This window comes from Perognathus longimembris, chromosome 20 (assembly GCF_023159225.1).
Source record: "Perognathus longimembris pacificus isolate PPM17 chromosome 20, ASM2315922v1, whole genome shotgun sequence".
In the NCBI taxonomy this organism is placed as follows: Eukaryota; Metazoa; Chordata; class Mammalia; order Rodentia; family Heteromyidae; genus Perognathus; species Perognathus longimembris.
The window spans coordinates 18,651,903-18,670,813 of NC_063180.1; the positions used below are offsets into that span (position 1 = coordinate 18,651,903).

The 18,911-nt window shown below is 47.1% G+C and overlaps 2 protein-coding genes across 2 annotated transcripts in view; both read left to right on the forward strand.

Annotated features, from left to right (window-relative positions):
• Window positions 1-128, forward strand: part of LOC125338999 (cytochrome P450 2B4-like) — a 34,831-nt gene extending 34,703 nt beyond the window's left edge. The window contains exon 10 of the mRNA XM_048330058.1: window positions 93-128. The gene's annotated coding sequence lies outside the window, so the exon portion shown is untranslated. The remainder of the gene's footprint in view (window positions 1-92) is intronic.
• Window positions 129-2,628: 2,500 nt separating this feature from the next.
• On the forward strand, window positions 2,629-14,696 carry LOC125338941 (cytochrome P450 2G1-like). Its single transcript, XM_048329975.1, has 9 exons — window positions 2,629-2,808; window positions 5,788-5,950; window positions 8,360-8,509; window positions 9,326-9,486; window positions 9,890-10,066; window positions 11,386-11,527; window positions 13,223-13,410; window positions 13,520-13,661; window positions 14,515-14,696. The coding sequence occupies exons 1-9, from the start codon at window positions 2,629-2,631 to the stop codon at window positions 14,694-14,696; spliced, it is 1,485 nt and encodes a 494-aa protein (XP_048185932.1).
• The last annotated feature ends 4,215 nt before the right edge of the window (window positions 14,697-18,911 follow it).

Consider the following 18,911-nt stretch of genomic DNA (forward strand, 5'->3'; position numbering starts at 1 on the left):
AAATAAAGCCAAACAAGAACACCAGGCCCTGAATTCCAGCCTCAGTATCAGCACAAGAAAAAGAAAAAACATGTAATGAAACCTTTTATAAGCGAGGGGCTGGTGGCTCACACCTGTCATCCTAGCTATTCAAGAGGCTGAGATCTGAGGATTGTGGTTCTAAACCAGCCTGGGTAGGAAAGTCTGTGAGACTCTTATTTCCAATTAATCACCAGAAAACTAGAAGTGGTGCTGTGGCTCCAAGTGCCAGTCTTGAACAAAAGAGCTCAGGGACAGCACCGAGGCACTGAGCATACACAACACAATACATACACACACACACACGTATAATATAGGTATAGATAATAAATATATAGCTTATATAATAAATATATTGTAAATATACCTACACTGTTTCTGTAACTATGTATAGATACATTTATTTTTACATGTTCTTACACAGTTATCAGTGTTTGTTTTTTCCCCTAATGTTCTGGGGGTCAAATCCAGGACTTTGCATGGCAGAACTAACGCTCTACCACTGAGCTAAATCCTCAGGCCTTCAATGTGTGTGTGTGTGTGTGTGTGTGTGTGTGTGTGTGTGTGTGTGTATCTGTATGCTTGTCCTAGGGCTTGAACTCAGGGCCTGGGGACTGTCTCTGAGCTTTTTCCATTCAAGGCTGGTGCTCTATCGAGCTGCCTAAACTCCACTTTTACCTTTTGAATGGTTCATTGGAGATGAGTCTCATGGACCTTCCTGCCAAAGCTGGCTTTGAACCTTGATCCTCAGATCTCAGCCTCCCGAGTCGCTAGAATGACAGGCATAAGCACTGGTGCTTGGAAGATGTTTGTTTGCAAGAAAAATTCCCTTGGTGATTCCTTATGGGATTCTGTTGGAGAAGAAAGCAAAACTACAGATCAATTCTTACACAATACATAACATAGAACCTAAAAACAAAAAACAATTAGGTTTCTTTCAGATCTTGTGTGTGAAAGATTTCTCAAACTGGAAGACACATGTGATGTCAGTGTTGACACCGGGTACACGTGTTTTGAAATTGTGTACTTTTGTGCCAGGTCTTTGGAGGTTGGCCCGCTTTCATTCTGTCCCTGGCAGGTTTTATCCCCCGAAGTCAGGCTGTTGCTGTTCTTTCAAATAGCTCTGATGAGTTTCCTATAGTTCTCAAATCTTTGGCAATGCTCTACCTGGTGTCAAGCGACAACTTTGTAGGGCTGAGGCAGAGAAAAGGGATCCAACTCTCTGCTGGGTGTGAATGAGGAGGGGCGGGGTAGAAGCTAAACTAGTGACTTTGAAATCCCTGTTATAAACACCTGTTTTCATGCTTATTTCTTCTTTTAAGATGGTAAGACATTGAGGGTCAGAGAAATTTGAGTCTGTGTGTGTGTGTGTGTGTGTGTGTGTACTGGGGCTTGAACTTGGGGCCTGGGAACTAGACTCTGAGCTTTGTCACTCAAGGTTGGCACTCTACCCCTTGAGCTACATACAGTTCCACTTCTGCCTGGCTCCGACTGTTTATGAAGAGATTATTCTTTTCCCTTTGGCTTCCTGTCACGATCAAGAATTGGGATCTGGGTGCTTGTGGCTCACGCCTGTCATCCTAGTTACTCAGGAGATAGAGATCTGAGGATCATGACTGGAAACCAGTCTAGTCAGAAAAGTCCCCGTAAGAATCTTATTAACCAGCAAAAACAAAAACAAAGCAAAGCAAAACCCCAGTGGGCCAGAGGAATGACTCAAGTGGTAGAACACCAGCCATGAGTAAAAATGTTGTGCAGGAGCAGTACCCCAGTCTGAGCACCTATAAACACACACACACACTCTCTCTCTCTCTCTCTCTCTCTTTTCTAAAATGGCATGGCTGCCTGACTTGACAAACAGGCAACTGAGGCCCCCACGGGCAGATGCTTCCCAATGAAGAAAAGCTAGAGATTGGGACCCAGTTTGTCTTGAGTCCTATACTCAACAACTTACAAAGATATTTCACTATCTTACAGACGACATGGAATTTTGAACAAGAGGTTGAACTGAGAGAGAACTGGGAGATTTGAAATAGGAAACAAAGTCAGGCTCTGGTGGCTCACGCCCATCACCCCAGCCACTCAGGAGGCTGAGATCTGAGGCTGGTGGTTCAAAGCCAGCCTGCGCAGGAAAGTCACTGTGACACTCTGATCTCCAATGAACCACCAGGAAACCGGAAGTGGAACTGTGGTTCAAAGTGGTAAAGTGCTAGTCTTGGAGCAAAACAGCTCAGAGACAGCACCCAGCCCTTGAATTCAAGTCCCACCATGGACAAAAGAACATCAAGAAGAAACAAAACAAGAAATAGGAAGAAAGGAGAAGGCCCCTCCCCAGACATTTTTCCCAGGAAGAATTCAATACATTTGTATTCGGGGGGGAGATTATGAGTTACATAAATCTCATCAAGGAGTCTGTTACTCTGATGGCATTACACCCGGCAAACTTGAGTTTCTGCATGCTCGGATTTTGGTTTCAGCTCCCAGAACTATTTAGGAAGGATCTGGAGCTGAGGAGTAAAGTGCTTGCTCTCTCTCTCTCTCTGTCTCTCTCTGTCTCTCTCTGTCTCTCTCTGTCTCTCTCTCTGTCTCTCTCTCTCTCGGTGTGGCACAATGGAGCTAGGAGGGGCCTTGACCATCTTCCTGGCTTTCAGTTTGTCTTGTCTCTTCATCCTCATGGCCTGGAAACGAATCCACAAAGGAGGAAGGCTGCCCCCGGGCCCCACCCCGATTCCTTTTCTGGGGAACATACTGCAGGTCCGGATCGATGCCTTTTATCAGTCCTTCATGAAGGTGAGTCTGTGGGCCTCCCCGCACAGGTGAGGAAGCCCCAAGCCAGGTCCCCGGGTGAGAGCACACACCTGGAGACACACTGGGCTGGCCATCTTAGAATGTGGAAAACAACCCCAGAATCAGGAACGTCTTGGAAAGCCATGTTCCTGGTGCCCTGGCGTGTATCTCTACCTAATGTCAGCGTTTGGGAAGGTGAGGGTTCTTGTGCTCAGACTAGTTTACAAGTTGGAGGGCCAGTATCTCAAGAGGCTAGAAAGTTATCCTGGGTGTCAGTGGTTGACAACTTTAATTCCAGCTACTCAGGAAGCTGAGATCTGAGGATCCTAGTTCAAAGCCAGCCTGAGCAGAAAAGTCTGTGAGACACCAATTCACAAGAAAAAAAAGCCAGTAGTGGTTCAGAGTGGTAGAATGCTAGCTAAGAGGCAGTGCCCTGGCCTTGAGCTCCGTATACAAACACACACACACACACACACACACACACACACACACACATGCATGTACACATTCATACGGTTAGAGAGTGAGCATTTCAGAGAGAGAAGCATGAATCTGAGTTCATCTAATCCACATCCATCAATCCACAGCTGAAGAAACTAGAACATTCAGTCTGTGTGTGTGTGCGCGCGGCGCGAACACGCTCTTAAACTCAGGGCCTAGTAGGGTGCTGTACCTGAGCTTTTTTGCGCAAGGCTGGTGTTCTCTCACTTGAACCACAGATCTATTTCTGGCTTTTTGGTGGTTCAGTGCACATAAGAGTCTCACAGAATTTCCTGCCCAGGCTGGCTTTTTTTTTTTTTAAAGCTTCAATACACTTTATTTAGGATTATTGAAAAGGCAACTAAAATTGCATTTTATCCTTTTTCTATCCTTTAAACATTTCTTGAAGCTTTCAAGATTATCTGAACATTTTTCCCAGCTCTATTATATTACCAAAAATAAATATATTTGTGATAGTGGCTCATGCATATAATCCTAACACTCAGGAACTTAAGAGCTGAGAATCACAGTTCAAAAGCCAGCCCAGGAAGACAAACTTGTAAGATTCTTGACGCCAGTTAATCAGCAAGAAAGCCAGAAGCTGATGTCTGGCTCAAGTGGTAGAGTACCAGCCCTGAAAGGAAAAAGCCACATGAGAACCTCAAGGGCCTGAGTTGAAACTCTGAGTTGAAACTGGCTCTAAATAAATAAAACTTAAACATACTAACTAGATAGCTCTCCTTTTTAAACTACATGACAAAATGGCAATCAGTTTAGCTCTTTATCTTCTGAAATAAGCCTAAAAGAGTTTTATTTTATTTTTTTATTTTTATTTTTTTTGCCAGTCCTGGGCCTTGGACTCAGGGCTTGAGCACTGTCCCTGGCTTCTTCCCGCTCAAGGCTAGCACTCTGCCACTTGAGCCACAGCGCCACTTCTGGCCGTTTTCTGTATATGTGGTGCTGGGGAATCGAACCTAGGGCCTCGTGTATCCGAGGCAGGCACTCTTGCCACTAGGCTATATCCCCAGCCCCTAAAAGAGTTTTATTTTTGAGGAAGGAATACATTACTCTAAAGCAAAATGCCTTAAGAAATATTAATTTTAACATTAATGAATTTCTAACATCATTATAAAAAGCAAAACAAAATGATCAAGATAAGATCGGTTCAATTCTTTGTTATCTTGTAGATGAGGACACAATACATTTTATGCAGACATTTTGGTGACATCACATATATAGAACAGAATATGGGACCCACAAGCAGGCTAGTGACAGTTTCCAAATGAGATCAAACCACAATGCTTATTTATTTATTTATTTATTTATTTTTGGCCAGTTCTGGGCCTTGAACTCAGGGCCTGAGCACTGTCCCTGGCTTCTTTTTGCTCAAGGCTAGCACTCTGCCACTTGAATCACAGCACTACTTCTGGCCATTTTCTGTATATGTGGTGCTGGGGAATTGAACCCAGGGCCTCATGTATACGGGGCAAGCACTCTTGCCACTAGGCCATATCCCCAGCCCATGCCTATTTTTTTAATAAAAGGTTTTGAAAAGTGTGACAAAGGCAAAAACAAAGCTATCTTCTTGTTAGAATGCCATGTATTTGTAAACAACAAGCAAATATAAACCAGAAAATTATGGCTCTGTCCTAAGCATGTTGATCAAGGGATTATAAGGGCTTATTAAATGCAGAAGAGAATTCTCTCAAGACAGTTGGCAATTTAGTGGCATCAGGGAACCCAAAATCAGAAAACTGCGGTCCATTTTACCCTGTCTTACTAATATAAAGCATTAGTTAACTAATAAGGAATGCAATAATTCATCAATTGAGAAAATTCATGCGAGGCCTGACAAGAACTCAGAGTTGCTACATCAGAAACTAAAAATAAATCACATTAAAATGAAAACTTTCAAACATCTTTCATTTGTCTTACTATTTGTTTCAATTTATTAATTCTGGCATTTCTCCCTCAATCTTTTCTATTTTTATTTTTTTTTTTGTGTCAGTCCTGGGGCTTGAACTCAGAGCCTGGAAGCTGTCCCTAAGCTTTCTGACTTTCCTTTTGGAGCTGGCTTCAAACTGCAATCCTCAGATCTCAACCTCCTAAATAGCTAGGAATACAAGTGGGAGCCTCCAGCAACTAGTTTCTCCCTCACTCTTAATTATTACATAATATTCCCAAAAGATGAAAAGTTGTTGAATACAGGCTGGCTTTGAACTGTGATCCTCAGATCCCAGCCTCCTGAGTCACTAGGATGACAGGCGTGAGCCACCAGCACCCAAGGACTTTCATCTTTGGTTGTCTGGGTGTGAGTCCTCCCCCCCCCCCATGCCCCAGGGCCACAGAAGCAAAGATTGTCCGTTAGTCCTTTCAAACCTAGGATGTGTCTTTATCTGCTATGGCATCACTTGATATCCCTCCACCCTTGATCAGTTCCCTGCCTTGTTCCTGTGTCCCACTCCAATCCATTGCCTCCTCCATGCCTCCCTTCCCTCCCAGCTCCAGGAGAAATACGGTAATGTGTTCACTGTGTACTTGGGCCCCCGGCCAGTGGTTATTTTATGCGGACACGAGGCGGTGAAGGAGGCGCTGGTAGATCAAGCAGATAACTTCAGCGGCCGTGGAGAGATAGCGACCATAGAGCGGAACTTCCAAGGCTATGGTAAGTCACAACCATGACCAACCACCACCAAAGAAAATGGATCACAGTGCGGAAGCTGGGTCTCTGCCTCGCTGGGGTGTGATAAAGGATGCGGGCCTCCAGGCCTTCGCTCACAGTGAGGCCGAAGGAGGAACAAAAACACGCAATGTCTGCCTGCTTCTGATCATATAAAATAAAACTGATCCAGTCAGGAGCCGGTGGTTAGCATCTGTCATCGTAGCTGCTCAGCAGGCTGAGATCTGAGGATCATGGTTCAAAGCCAGCTCAGGCAGAAGAGTTCGAGAGACTCTTAGCTCCAAGAAACTAAAGGGGCTCAGGGACAGCACCCAGGCTCTGAGATCAAGCCCAGGACTGGCAAAATAATAATAATCAAAATGAACTCCAGGAAATGGGAACAAGAGGGTCTTTTACTTTGTTGCTTTTCTTCCTTCCCTTCCTTCCTTCCTTCCTTCCTTCCTTTCTTTCTTGCCAGTCCTGGAGCTTGAACTGGGCCTGGGCACTGTCCCTGGCTTCTTTTTGCTCAAGGCTAGCACTCTACCACTTGAGCCACAGTGCCACTTCTGGCTTTTTCTGTTTATGTGGTGCTGAAAATGTTACCCAGGGCTTCACGTATGCAAGGCAAGGATTCTACCACTAGGCCACATTCCCAGCCCCTCTTTTTGTCTTGTTTGTTCATTTATCTGTCTTTTGAGGGGGGCACAGAAATGGAGGAGCAAAAGGTGAACCTATGCAGCAGTGGTCCTCACTAGACACTATGTGGAAAATGAATTCTACAACTTGTGTGTGGGGACAGGAGGGAAAAACTGGGGAGAGAGCCAGGGAAGGGGCGGCAGTGTCCAGTAAGAAATATACTTATTACCTGACTTAAATATGCTTATTACCTCTGTTTTTCACTTTTATAATAACAATTTTTGAAAAAAGAAACAAACAAATAAGAAGAAACAATCACAGTGAACTGGGTTGCTGGTGGCTCACGCCTGTAATCCTACCTATTCTGGAGGCTGAGATCTGAGGATTATGGTTTGAAGCCAGTCCAGGCAGAAAAGTCCCCAAGAGGCTCTTATCTCCAATGAACCACTCAAAAATCAAATCGGATCGCTGTGGCTCAAAGTGATAGAGTGCTGGTCTTGAGCAGCAGAGCTCAGGACAATGGCTGCGTTCAAGCCCCATGGCCACCAGAAAGAAAAAAGAAAGAAAGAAAAAGAAATGGCCACAGTGCGTTTGTTATGTTCCATATTCCTCGGGAAGAACAGGAATGCAGGAATCCTTGTTTTGAGTCCTTTCAGAAGAGTATCAAAATTAGGCTAATTTTGCTAATATGAAAGCTAGTGGATGGGTGGGGAATGTGCTTAGCGGTAGAGTGCTTGCCTAGAGGGCATGAAACTCTGAGTTTGATTCCTCAGCACCACGTAAACTGCAAAGGCCGGAAGTGGCGCTGTGGCTCAACTAGCCTTGAGCACAGAGAGGCTCAGGTACAGTGCCCAGGCCCTGAAGGCAAGCCCCAGGACTGGTGCACACACACACACACACACACACACACACACACACACACACACACACACACACGAAAGCTGGTGGTGAAAGAGAGCAGGCAATGACATATGGTGAGTGGCATTCCACTGTGACTTTTTATTATTAATCTGTGTGTGTGTGTGTGTGTGTGTGTGCGCGCGCGCGCCAGCCCTAGGGCTTAAACTCAGCGCCAGGGCAATATCCTTGAGCTTTTTTGCCTCCTCAGTAGCAAGGCTTACAGGCATAAGCCTCTGGCACATGGCCCTGTCAACATTATTTTTTAAAATCTTCCTCTGCTTATATATGTACAACACAGAGGTTCCAGAAGGTTCTTTTCTAGCGTTTGTCTGGCATCCACTTATTTGTGTCCTTCTATCCCAATCAGACTCATTTTGTCTCTTCCATCTCTCATCTACCTATTGGGCCCTGTACTTTCCCCCCTCCTATCTGTTTCTCCATAAATATGTCAAAAATACATTAGAGATTCTACTAATAAAGAAGAATCTTTCCATCTAACTATGTATACACCTCTCAGTTATTTATCATTCACCCACCATTCCATCCATCCATTTTTAAGCCTCCTCCTCATTCGTAAATCTATAATTATTCTTGTATCCATCCATCTACTCATCCATCAATCCATCCATTTCTCCATTACCCATCCACCCATCCATCCATCCATCCACCCACCATTACAGTCATAAATGCTTCCATTCATCGAATTACATTTTCAAACAACTCATTAATGTATTTATTTCCACGTGAGAGGTCATCTCAGTGGCCTCCCTCCCCCAACCCCGAAACTCCCATTGAGTGGAAAACTGGGGAGGTTCCTCCAGAGCAGAGTTTAGACCTTTGCCAGTCCATGGAGGGAATGTGACCCTGACATCTCGGCAGGCTTGGCTCTGTCCAATGGAGAGCGATGGAAGGTCCTTCGGCGCTTCTCCCTGACTACCCTTCGCAACTTTGGAATGGGAAAGAGGAGCATCGAGGAGCGGATTCAGGAAGAGGCTGGGTATCTACTGGAGGAATTCCGGAAGACAAAAGGTAGTGGCGGGGGGTGGGGGGGACACTTCCACAACAGGAGGTCTGCTAGGTGGTGGGGTGTCATTAGAGGGAGAGTTCAATAGTAAGATGGGCCTTGGTGGCAGAATCTCTGAAATGAGAGAAGTTGGAAACTCTCCAGGATTTCCTGAGATCTCCAGCCAGGTTCCATGTTAAAAATTTCCCATGTGCCAGGCACCTGTAACTCATGCCTCTAACCCTAGCTACTCGGGAGGCTGAGATCTTGAGGATCTTGGTTCAAAGCTAGCCCAGGCAGGAAAGTCCATGAGAACTTTTATCTCTCATTAACCACTAAAACCACAAGTGGATCTGTGGTCAAGTGATAGAACACCAGATTTCACCGAGTTCATGAAAGACCCTTAAGAGACTACTTTTCCAGAATCTTTCAACAATGGATTCCCAAAATCTGTGTACAGAGTTTTCATGATGAGGGTGTGTTATTGTGTAGCCTGAGCCAGCCTTATGCTAGCAGTTATCCTCAGCCTCTGCAGTGCTGGGACTATAGGCATGCACCACTATACCTGACCCTCAATGTACTTACTACACATCAGGCACTGAGTGAAATCTTTTCTCATGAGTCATTATCTAGATTCCTCACACACTAACGCGATGGGGTCTCAATCATTCTGAAGACCGAGGAATGCACACTCAGACACAAATGTGAAGTCACTCCCTGGTGTCATGGAGTAGCAGATCCAGGAGTCAAATTCCACCATTGCATGACTGACCCTATTATCGTTCGTCATCACCTCCAACATGGATCAAGTCCACTCTCTCCCATCTCCCCCCCTCCCTCAGGCACCCCGATTGACCCCACCTTCTTCCTGAGCCGCACGGTCTCCAACGTCATCAGCTCTGTGGTCTTCGGCAGCCGCTTCGACTACGAAGACAAGCAGTTCCTGAGCCTTCTGGAGATGATTAATGAGAGTTTCATTGAGATGAGTGTGCCCTGGGCCCAGGTGACCACGGGGGGAGGGGTCACATTCCCTGCCCCCCAGGTCCTCAAACCCGACAGGAGCTGGTGGCTCAAGCCAGACATCCTAGCTACTCAGGAGGCTGAGATCTGAGGATCGGGTCAAAGACAGTCAGGGAAAAGTCGATGAGACTCTTATGGCCAACGAACCACCAGAAAATCGGACGTGGCGCTGTGACTCAAAGTGGCAGGGTGCTAGCCTCGAGCACAAAGAGGCTCAAGGACAGCGCCCAGGTCCTGAGTTCAAGCCCTATGACCGACAAAAATAAATAAATAAATTAAGATCACTCCAAATCCTCAACCCCAACTCTCTCCTGATTCCAGACTCAGACCCCTGGCTGGTTCCCTGGTCCTCATGGCTGACACATCTCTGTCACTTGTGCCCACAGCTGTACGACATGTTTTCAGGGGTCATGCAGTATTTGCCTGGAAGACACAATCACATCTACTACTTGATAGAGGACCTGAAGGCCTTTGTAGCATCCAGAGTCAAGGTCAATGAAGCCACCCTTGACCCCCAAAACCCTCGAGATTTCATTGACTGCTTCCTGATCAAGATGCACCAGGTACTCGCTTCTCTCTCTCTCCCCCCCAAACCTTGTTCTCTCTCCTTAAAGTCCTGCCTGGGTCACATAATCCTCATGTACCCACGGCGAAAGCAAACGGGAAGTATTTCATACAGTTCGTGTGCGTGTGTGTGTGTGTGTCCGTGCACACACGCTCACAAGAGGGTGTGTGCCCCAAATTTCACACATATTAGTACTAAGTAGTCTGTATTATAATGGGAATCAGTATTTTATATAAAATAATATGCTAAAATGTTCCCCTTACTGGATTTACTTTGTTTGATTAAAGCATATTATTTAGTTTATCAGTGTGAACATATGTATTTGGTCAGACTATTACCAAATGTAAAGGAATAACATATAAATGCATGAAAATTTTTATTAAATTTTCTATGCAATAAAAAAAAAGAGGGTGTGCGCCACCAGTACTGGAGCTTGAACTCGGGGCCTGGGCGCTGTCTCTGAGCTTTTTCCCTTGAAGCTACTGCTCTACCACTTGAGCCACAGCTCCATTTCTGTTTTTTTCTCAGTAGCTCATTGGAGATAAGAATCTTATGGATTTCTCTGTCCAGACTGGCCTTGAACCTCGATCCTTAGCTCTTAGCATCCTGAGTAGCTATGATGACAGGCATGAGCCACCAGCACCCAGATAAAAATTTGCATCTTTACAGTAGAAAATTTTTGTGGTAGAGCACTAGTATTGAGCACAGAGAGGCTCTGGGACAGAACCCAGGCCCTGACTTCCAGCCCCAAGATTGGCAAACAAACAAACAAACAAAAAACCGGCAAACTTTAATGACACTCTGCTTTCTTCTTCCCTGTTCTCATATCTCAGTTCTCTCTGATTCTTACCTCCCCCCACCCCACATCTGCCTTGCTGTTCTTCTCACTCCTGCTTCTGGACTTGGTTTACCTACTTTTTATATATCCAAAAATATCTACCTGGCTGGGCACCTGTGGCTCACACCTGTAATCCTAGACATTCAGGAGGCTGAGATCTCAGGATCATGGTTCAAAGCCAGCCAGGGCACGAAGGTCCACAGGAGGCTCATCTCCAGTGAAGAACCAAAACCAAAACCAAAAGACCCCCCTGCCAAAACCCTCAGAAGTGGTGCTATGGCTCAAGTGGTAGAACATTGGTTTTGATCAAAAAAAGGAAGGGACAGCATCCAGGCCCTGAGTTCAAGCCCTAGGACACACACACACACACACACACACACACACACACACACACACAATCTACCTTGTACACAGTGGGCGGATATCCCAACAACACAGAGACAGAAGGTGATCCTATTCACAATCTCCTTCTTTCCCAGGATAAAAAGGATCCACATACAGAATTCAACCTCAAGAATTTAGTGCTCACTACCCTCAATCTCTTCTTTGCTGGTACAGAAACCGTGAGCTCGACTTTACGCTATGGATTTTTGCTCTTAATGAAATATCCTCAGGTAGAAGGTGAGCTGAGCTGGGACCTCCCAGTCCTCTAACAGAAGGGAGGGAGGGAGGGAGGGAGGGAGGGAGGCAGGAAGCATCTGAAAAGGGCAAGATCAGCTGGGAGCTGGTGGCTCATGCCTGTAATCCTAACTGCTCAGGAGGCTGAGATCTGAGGATCATGGTTCAAAGCCAGCCCAGGCAGGAAAGTCCACGAGACTCTTATCTCCAGTGAACCACTGCTAGGAGTGGAGCTTGTGGCTCAAGTGGTAGAACTCCAGCCTTGAGTGGAAAAGCTCAGGGACAGTGCCCAGGTCCTGAGTTCAAGTCCCAGTATCAACATAAACAAAACAAAGCATGCAAGGCTTTTACCTTCAGAGGTGAACAATAATTTGTACTGGAGATAAAAAAAATGATCTCTCTGTTGTATCCTGGTCACCCAGGACTCGAACTCATGACAATCAAATCACCAGTACTCAGTCAATTGGGCCAGGAGACTTTATTTAGCTGTGCACAGTGTCTGCTCTTCACCATTGGGATGGTAAAGAACAGCAATGAGCCACTGCAGGGCTGGGTTTTTAAAGGTAGAAGCTGTGCACTCTACAGCAGGTGGTCACGTAGCACTGACACAGGGGGCCAACTCAGGGGGTAGAGCAGGTCACAAATGGGTTAAGCAAGCCATTTACAGAAGCAGAATTTCACGGTCAGGCTGACCTAATATCAACTTTATTTTAACAGTTGTTACCATGTTCCTCTAATACCAACTAAGCAAGCATGAGTGGGCTGAAACAATCCAGTACTCAGTCATAAGTGGAGCAACCTGACAGTCGCCATGGCATTTCTGTATCTACTACGATGGTTATTTCTATAATGTATTATTATGATCATTTTGTACCATCCATTACTATGGTTGCTACCTAGATACAGAGAAGAACAAGGGCTACACGTATTTTTAAACGTCAAACTACAAGGAACTAGTCTCAGGGGTGGGGGTGCAGCCCTCTGGCATGGAGTCACCAAAATGGAGTTATAGAAGCTAAGAGTAAAGTCTAAGACAGTGAAATTTTGCAAGCCCTATTGTTTTTAGGAGCTGGGGGGTGGGGGCTACACTTTTCCTTGCTTTTCACACTCTCCATCTCAAGATCTATGACTCGATGGTATTTACAAACTCCAGACCAGGATCTGCTCTAGCTTCTCTGACAGAAACACCTCCTGCCCTTTCTTGCCTTCTTGTTATTTTTATTTTTGTCAGTTGTGGGTGCTGTCCCCTAGCTTCTATTGCTCAAGGCTAGCACTCTACCACTGGAGCCACTGCGCCGCTTCTGGCTTTCTCTGTGATTTCATGGAAGAGTCTCATGGACTTTTCTGCCCAATCTGGCTTTGAACAGAGAGCCTCAGATCTCAGATCTCAGCCTCCTGAGTAAGTGGGATGGCAGGTGTGAGCCACTGGCAGCACCTATTTTTCTGCCTCCTCCTCCTCCTCCTCCTTCTCCTCCTCCTCCTCTTCTTCCTCCTCCTTCTCCTTTCCTCCTTGTCCTCTTCCTTCACCAGTCCGCGGGCTTGAACTCAGGGTTAGGGCACTATCCCTGCTCTTCTTTTGCTCAAGGGAATGAGTTGAGCCCAGGGCTTCATGCATGCTAGGCAAGCACTCTACCGCTAAGCCACATTCCCAGCCCCATCCTGCCTTCTTTTGTGAAATGTCTTCCTGGATTCTTCCAGCCAAGGTCCACGCAGAGATTAACCAGGTGATCGGACCCCACCGGATTCCCACTGTGGACGACCGGACCAAGATGCCCTACACAGATGCTGTCATCCACGAGATCCAGAGACTGACAGACATTGTGCCCCTGGGTGTCCCCCATAATGTCACCCGCGACACTCACTTCCGAGGCTACTTCCTGCCCAAGGTGGGACTGCATTTCCTGTCCCTCTTTATCTTCTCAGCACCCCCCCTCACTTATGTATTCTCCTTGTTCAATGCTGATTTTTTCTCAATTCCTTCCATCTTCTCACTAGGGCACAGATGTCTATCCGTTACTTGGTTCCGTCCTCAGAGACCCCAAATACTTCCAATACCCAAATGACTTTTATCCTCAGCACTTCCTGGATGAGCACGGCCGCTTCAGGAGGAATGATGCCTTTGTGGTCTTTTCTTCGGGTAAGTTCTCTTGGTCTAGGAAACTGCCCCCAGTAAAGGCTAGAGTCACTGCTTCAAGTCCAAATCAGAACGGGATGGAAAGGGCTATGTCACAGAATTGTTAAACCCTAGAATCCCAGAACCAAGGATTTGAATGACTGACTCCATGATTGGGGGGGGGGGGGAGGGGGAGGTACTGGTAGGTTTGGGCATGGTGGTGCATGCCTGCAATCCTAGCATTTGAGAGGTTGAGGCAGGAAGATCAAGAGTTCCATGTTAGGGGCTGGGGAGATAGCCTAGTGGCAAGAGTGCCTGCCTCGGATACACGAGGCCCTAGGTTCGATTCCCCAGCACCACATACACAGAAAACAGCTAGAAGCGGCGCTGTGGCTCAAGTGGCAGAATGCTAGCCTTGAGCAGGAAGAAGCCAGGGACAGTGCTCAGGCCCTGAGTACAAGGGCCAGGACTGGCCAAAAAAAAAAAAAAAAAGAGTTCCATGTTAGAACAGCAGTGCCACTGGACAAGGACTCAACAGATTTCCTTCCATTAAGAAACAACTGTAAGCCGGGCATTGGTGGCTCACACCTGTCACCCTAGCTACTGCGGAGGCTGAGAGCTGAGCATCACAGTTCAAGGCCAGCCTGCCCAGGAAAGTCCATGAGACTCTTATTTCCAATGATCCACCAAAAAGCCAGAAATGGCAGAGTGGTAGTACTCTATTCAAGCGGCAGAATATGGGCCTTGTGGGGGAGGAGGGAGGGAGACTACAGGACAGTGCCCAGGCCCTGAGTTCAAGCCCGGGGACTGGCACCAAAAGAAAAGAAAAGAAAATCCCTAGACCTACTCAGCCCTCCCACCTCTTTTGTGCTTGAAGGAAAGCGAGTCTGCGTTGGGGAGGCCTTGGCCCGCATGGAACTCTTCCTCTACCTCACCTCCATCCTTCAGAACTTCTCCTTGCGCTCACTCGTGCCACCTGAGGACATTGATATCACCCCCAGAATTTCAGGATTTGGCAACATCCCTCCAGTTTATAAGCTCTGCCTCCTGGCCCGCTGAGTGGCCCCTGCTGGGCCAATAAAGAACCCCCCAAGTGCATGGAACCTATCTAATCTCCTTCCTCCTTCTCCTCCTCCTCTTCCTCCTCCTCTTCTTCCTCTTCCTCCTCTTCTTCCTCTTCCTCCTCCTCTTCCTCTTCCTCCTCCTCTTCCTCCTCCTCCTCCTCCTCCTCCTCCTCCTCCTCCTCCTCCTCCTCTTCCTCTTCCTCCTCCTCCTTCTCCTCTTTCTCCTCCTCCTCTATTTCTCACCATCACACTAAGAGTGGACAGTCTCCCTTCTTTACTGGGGCCTCAGGTCAGGCATGATCATCTGCAAGCACACAGCTGGATGGTCTACTCAGGAGGAGAAAAAAAGTTAAAAATTTATGCCCTGTCCAAGATTTTGGAAAAAGCTTGTAGTGAGCACATACTATATGCCCTTCTCACCTTGAAGTCTGCCTGCACCACACTCTGGTACTTTTTTCCCTCTCCATCTTTATGTTATCTCTTTATTTTCCTTTTGCTTTCTGGCACTGATATTACCAAAATTTAGTCCCTCATCATATTCTCCTGTATTTCCATCTTTCTTTTCTCCCCCTTCCCCCAATAAAGTCAAAACCAAACTCAAGACTGTTAAATGTAAGTGAGTGTGTGGTGGACTGTGAGAACACTCAGGAAAACTATGCTAACAACTTCAAATTGAGACAGGAAAAAGAAGAAAACAAGGAAGGGGAGGAATAAAAAAGACGTAGAGACAAGCCTTTCTGTATCATGCTTATTCCTGCAAAGAGCACTGGGCTCACAAGAAAACCCTGTGAGGTCCAGGACCTTCAAGAAAACCTAGGTTGAATTGTCACCAACAGCCAGGTGCTGGTGGCTCATTCTTGTGATTCCCAGCTACTCAGGAAGCTGAGATCTGAGAATCATGGTTCAAAGCCAGCCTAGGCAGGGAAGTCTATGACACCCTTATCTCCAGTGAACCACTGAAAAGCTTCAAGTGGAGCTGTGGCTCAAGTGGTAGAGTGACAGCTTTCAGCACAAAAGCTCAGGGCCAATGCCCAGGTCCTGAGTTCAAGACCTAGGTCCTCGGGACAGTGTGTAGGTGCAGAATACAAGCCCCAGGACTGGCACAAGAGAATGGCACTGACAAGATCAAGCTTGATCCTCTACTGTAGTAGTGCATAATATATCCTTTATTTTGAATTTTCTGCATGCTCGCGTGCATGTGCATGTGCGTGCGTGTGTGTGTGTGTGTGTGTGTGTGTGTGTGCGCTCGCGTGCGTGCCTGTCTGTCCTGGGTCTTAAACTCAGGGCCTGGGAACTATCCTTTTAGCTTTGGTGCCCAAAACAAGCTATCTACTCCTTGAGCCACAGCTCTGCTCCAGCTTTTTGGTAGTTCACTAGAGGTAAGAATCTCAGGGGCTTTCTTGCCCAGGCTGGCTTCAAACTGTACCCCTCAGATCTCAGTCTACTAAGTAGCTAGGATTAAAGGTGTGAGCCACCAGTGCTCAGCTAATCAGTTATTTTTATTCTTTTTTTTTAAAACTTACTTTAGGATGTATTAAAAGTAGAAGGTATGGGGATGTTCATATGAGAATTCCATGGCTGCCTACAAGGTCTTTGGATCAGGAAATCTTCTGGGATGGGTAGTAACTGTGGTTTCAAGTCTGTGTTGGGTCAAGGCCAGGCTCTGGGCTCTGAGGCTGGGTGAGGGTCTGTGATTCATTCTGGGCCCCACAGGGTGGGAGGGACAGAGCCTTGCTCCACCCATATGCATAAAATGTGCCCATCTGCTTGCTCTGGGCCTAGGAGACAGGCTTCGGAAGAACACAGGCCTGGTGGACCTGTGGATTGGCGGCTGGGGCTGGGGCAGGCGTGGACACTGGCTCATGATTTCCAGGAACACTTGCCTGTCTGCCTATAGCAGACTCCTAAAGAAGCATGGCAGCTTATTTGGCTCATCTAGTGGGTGCTGAAGTGGGCGTGGGGCCACACTCTCCCTCTGCAAGCCAATCGTTTGAGGCTAATTTCCACCCAGCCTGGGGGAACAGGGACAGGAGCCACCAGGGCTGTGGTTCAAGTGGTAGAGGGCCAGCACTGAACAAAAAGAGACTCATAGACAGAGACCAGCCCCTGAGTTCAAGCCCCAACACCAGCAAAGAATAAAGAAAGAAGAAAAATCCCTTCTCTGTTTCCTTTGTTCCTGTCCTTCATTAAGCTTCTTTCTCACTAGGTACTGGTGGTTGACCCCAATAATCCTAGCTACTCAGAGGGCTGAAATCTGAGGATTGTGTTTCCAAGTCAGTCAGGGCAGGAAAGTCCATGTGACTCTGATCATCAATGAACCCCCAAGAAAAGCCAGATGTGGAGCTGTGACTGACGGGGTAGAGCACTAGTCTTCAGCACAGAATGCCAGGGACAGCACCCAGGCCCCAACTTCAAATCCCACAACCAGTACACACATGCACACACACACATACACACACAAGAGTATTCTAAAATCCATGCTTCATCCTTGCTCTTAACCCCAGGAAAACTGAGGGTTCAGCCAGGGGGACGGGGGAGAGATTTTTCTTGTGTTCACCCTCCCTTGCTCATTTTGTCCTGAGTCACCATGAGTGACATGTGTTTCTCTCATATGACTCCAGACAGCAATCCTTGTTCCATGTTCCAGAAACATCAGGAAGAGCAAACACACGTGACCTCTTTGTCCTTAAGTCCTTCTCCTATCTGTCGATACCCAGTCCCTTCCAGGAGGGATCATGGGAGCCCATCTCCACTCTCTAGCCAATCGTCATGCATCCCTCAAGAAGCACGAAATCCTACAAATGACTCCAAGAAAAAAAATAAACACAAACAAGTAAACAGAAAACCCAGAGGGGAGGAGAGAGGTCCAGGCCGGGGGCCAGCCCAGGTGTAGGCTGGTAACCCCATTCAAGGTATAAATGTCTGCCAAGCCTTTGCTAATCCTTTCCCCCACCTCTTCCCCCTCCTAAATCAACAAGCAAAATTTCCATCCCTTAGCTTTTGTTCTTTGCCCTTTATTCTCCACACAGGACTCAGACTCCAGCACCCTAGAAGGAGTTGACGCAAAATGCAAGTGCCAGGCCAAGCCTGGGGTGCCAGCCTCACCCAACTTCCACCCATCTGATGTCGCAAAGCAGGTGGCAGACCTCTGCTGTGCCAAAAAAGTGTGCACAGAGCCTACCCCAGACCTCTGCCAAGGTCTATGACACAACCCACTTGGACTCAAACTCACAAGTTACATGGGGTCATCTTTAGACCTTCCCCAGGAAACTTTGGTGATCCTCTCCTGAATTTACTCTTTTACCACACAGGGAGCCAAGCTCAAGGCCATGTGACGTCCTCCATCTCTGGGGCTAGCTGACCCTGATAGGACAACTGTGCCAATCTCAGGACCCATCTAAGGGTGGGGGTGGGGTGGGAGGGAGGGAGTTCCAGTCCTCCCTTCCTCACACTGCCTGGGTCACTTCAGTGGAGATGATGAGTCAGCATCTTCATTTCCAGTAACAATCAAAACATCTGGCAGCCAGGCACCCCTGGGCATGTCCGTCATCCTAGCAGATCAAGAGCTGAGATCTGAGATTTGTGGTTCAATGCTAGCCTGGACAGGTATGTCCATGAGACTCTGATCTCCAATGAACCGCCAGAAAACTGGAAGTGGTGCTGTGGCTCAAAGTGGTGAAGTGCTAGCCTTGAGAAAAAGAGTCTCAGGGAGAGTGTCCAGGCCCGGAGTTCAAGCTCCACAACTGACAAAAGTGTCTCTCACATTTGCATTCCAGGCAAAATCTCTGGGTTCTCTGCACAAGAAACCTATGTGTAAAATAGGGGGTAGTCATAAATAACCACAGTAATAGAAGTGATCTAATAAATGGAGTGCACTTGCCTAGGGGGTGGGAAATCCAGTCTGGGCTCTTTGCAAATTGGACCCCTTGGTAGCTAAGGTTTTCTGCCACATTGGTGGTTATTATGTCCTAGACCTAGCCTGTCCCTCAGCCCATTGTGACCCTGGAATTTTGTCTTCAGGGCTGTGTGGTGTTCCACTGAAATGTGACTCAGGTGGTGGATCACAGGCAGTGGGGGTCCTGGCTCCATGGCCCCATCATTATCTTCCACTTGGGGTCTCAAGAGACAGCACAGGGCTACAATCACAGCAGGTCCACACCTGGGCTCAGGTGCTCACTCTTGATACCGGCTGGGCTTTCTTCCTCCACAT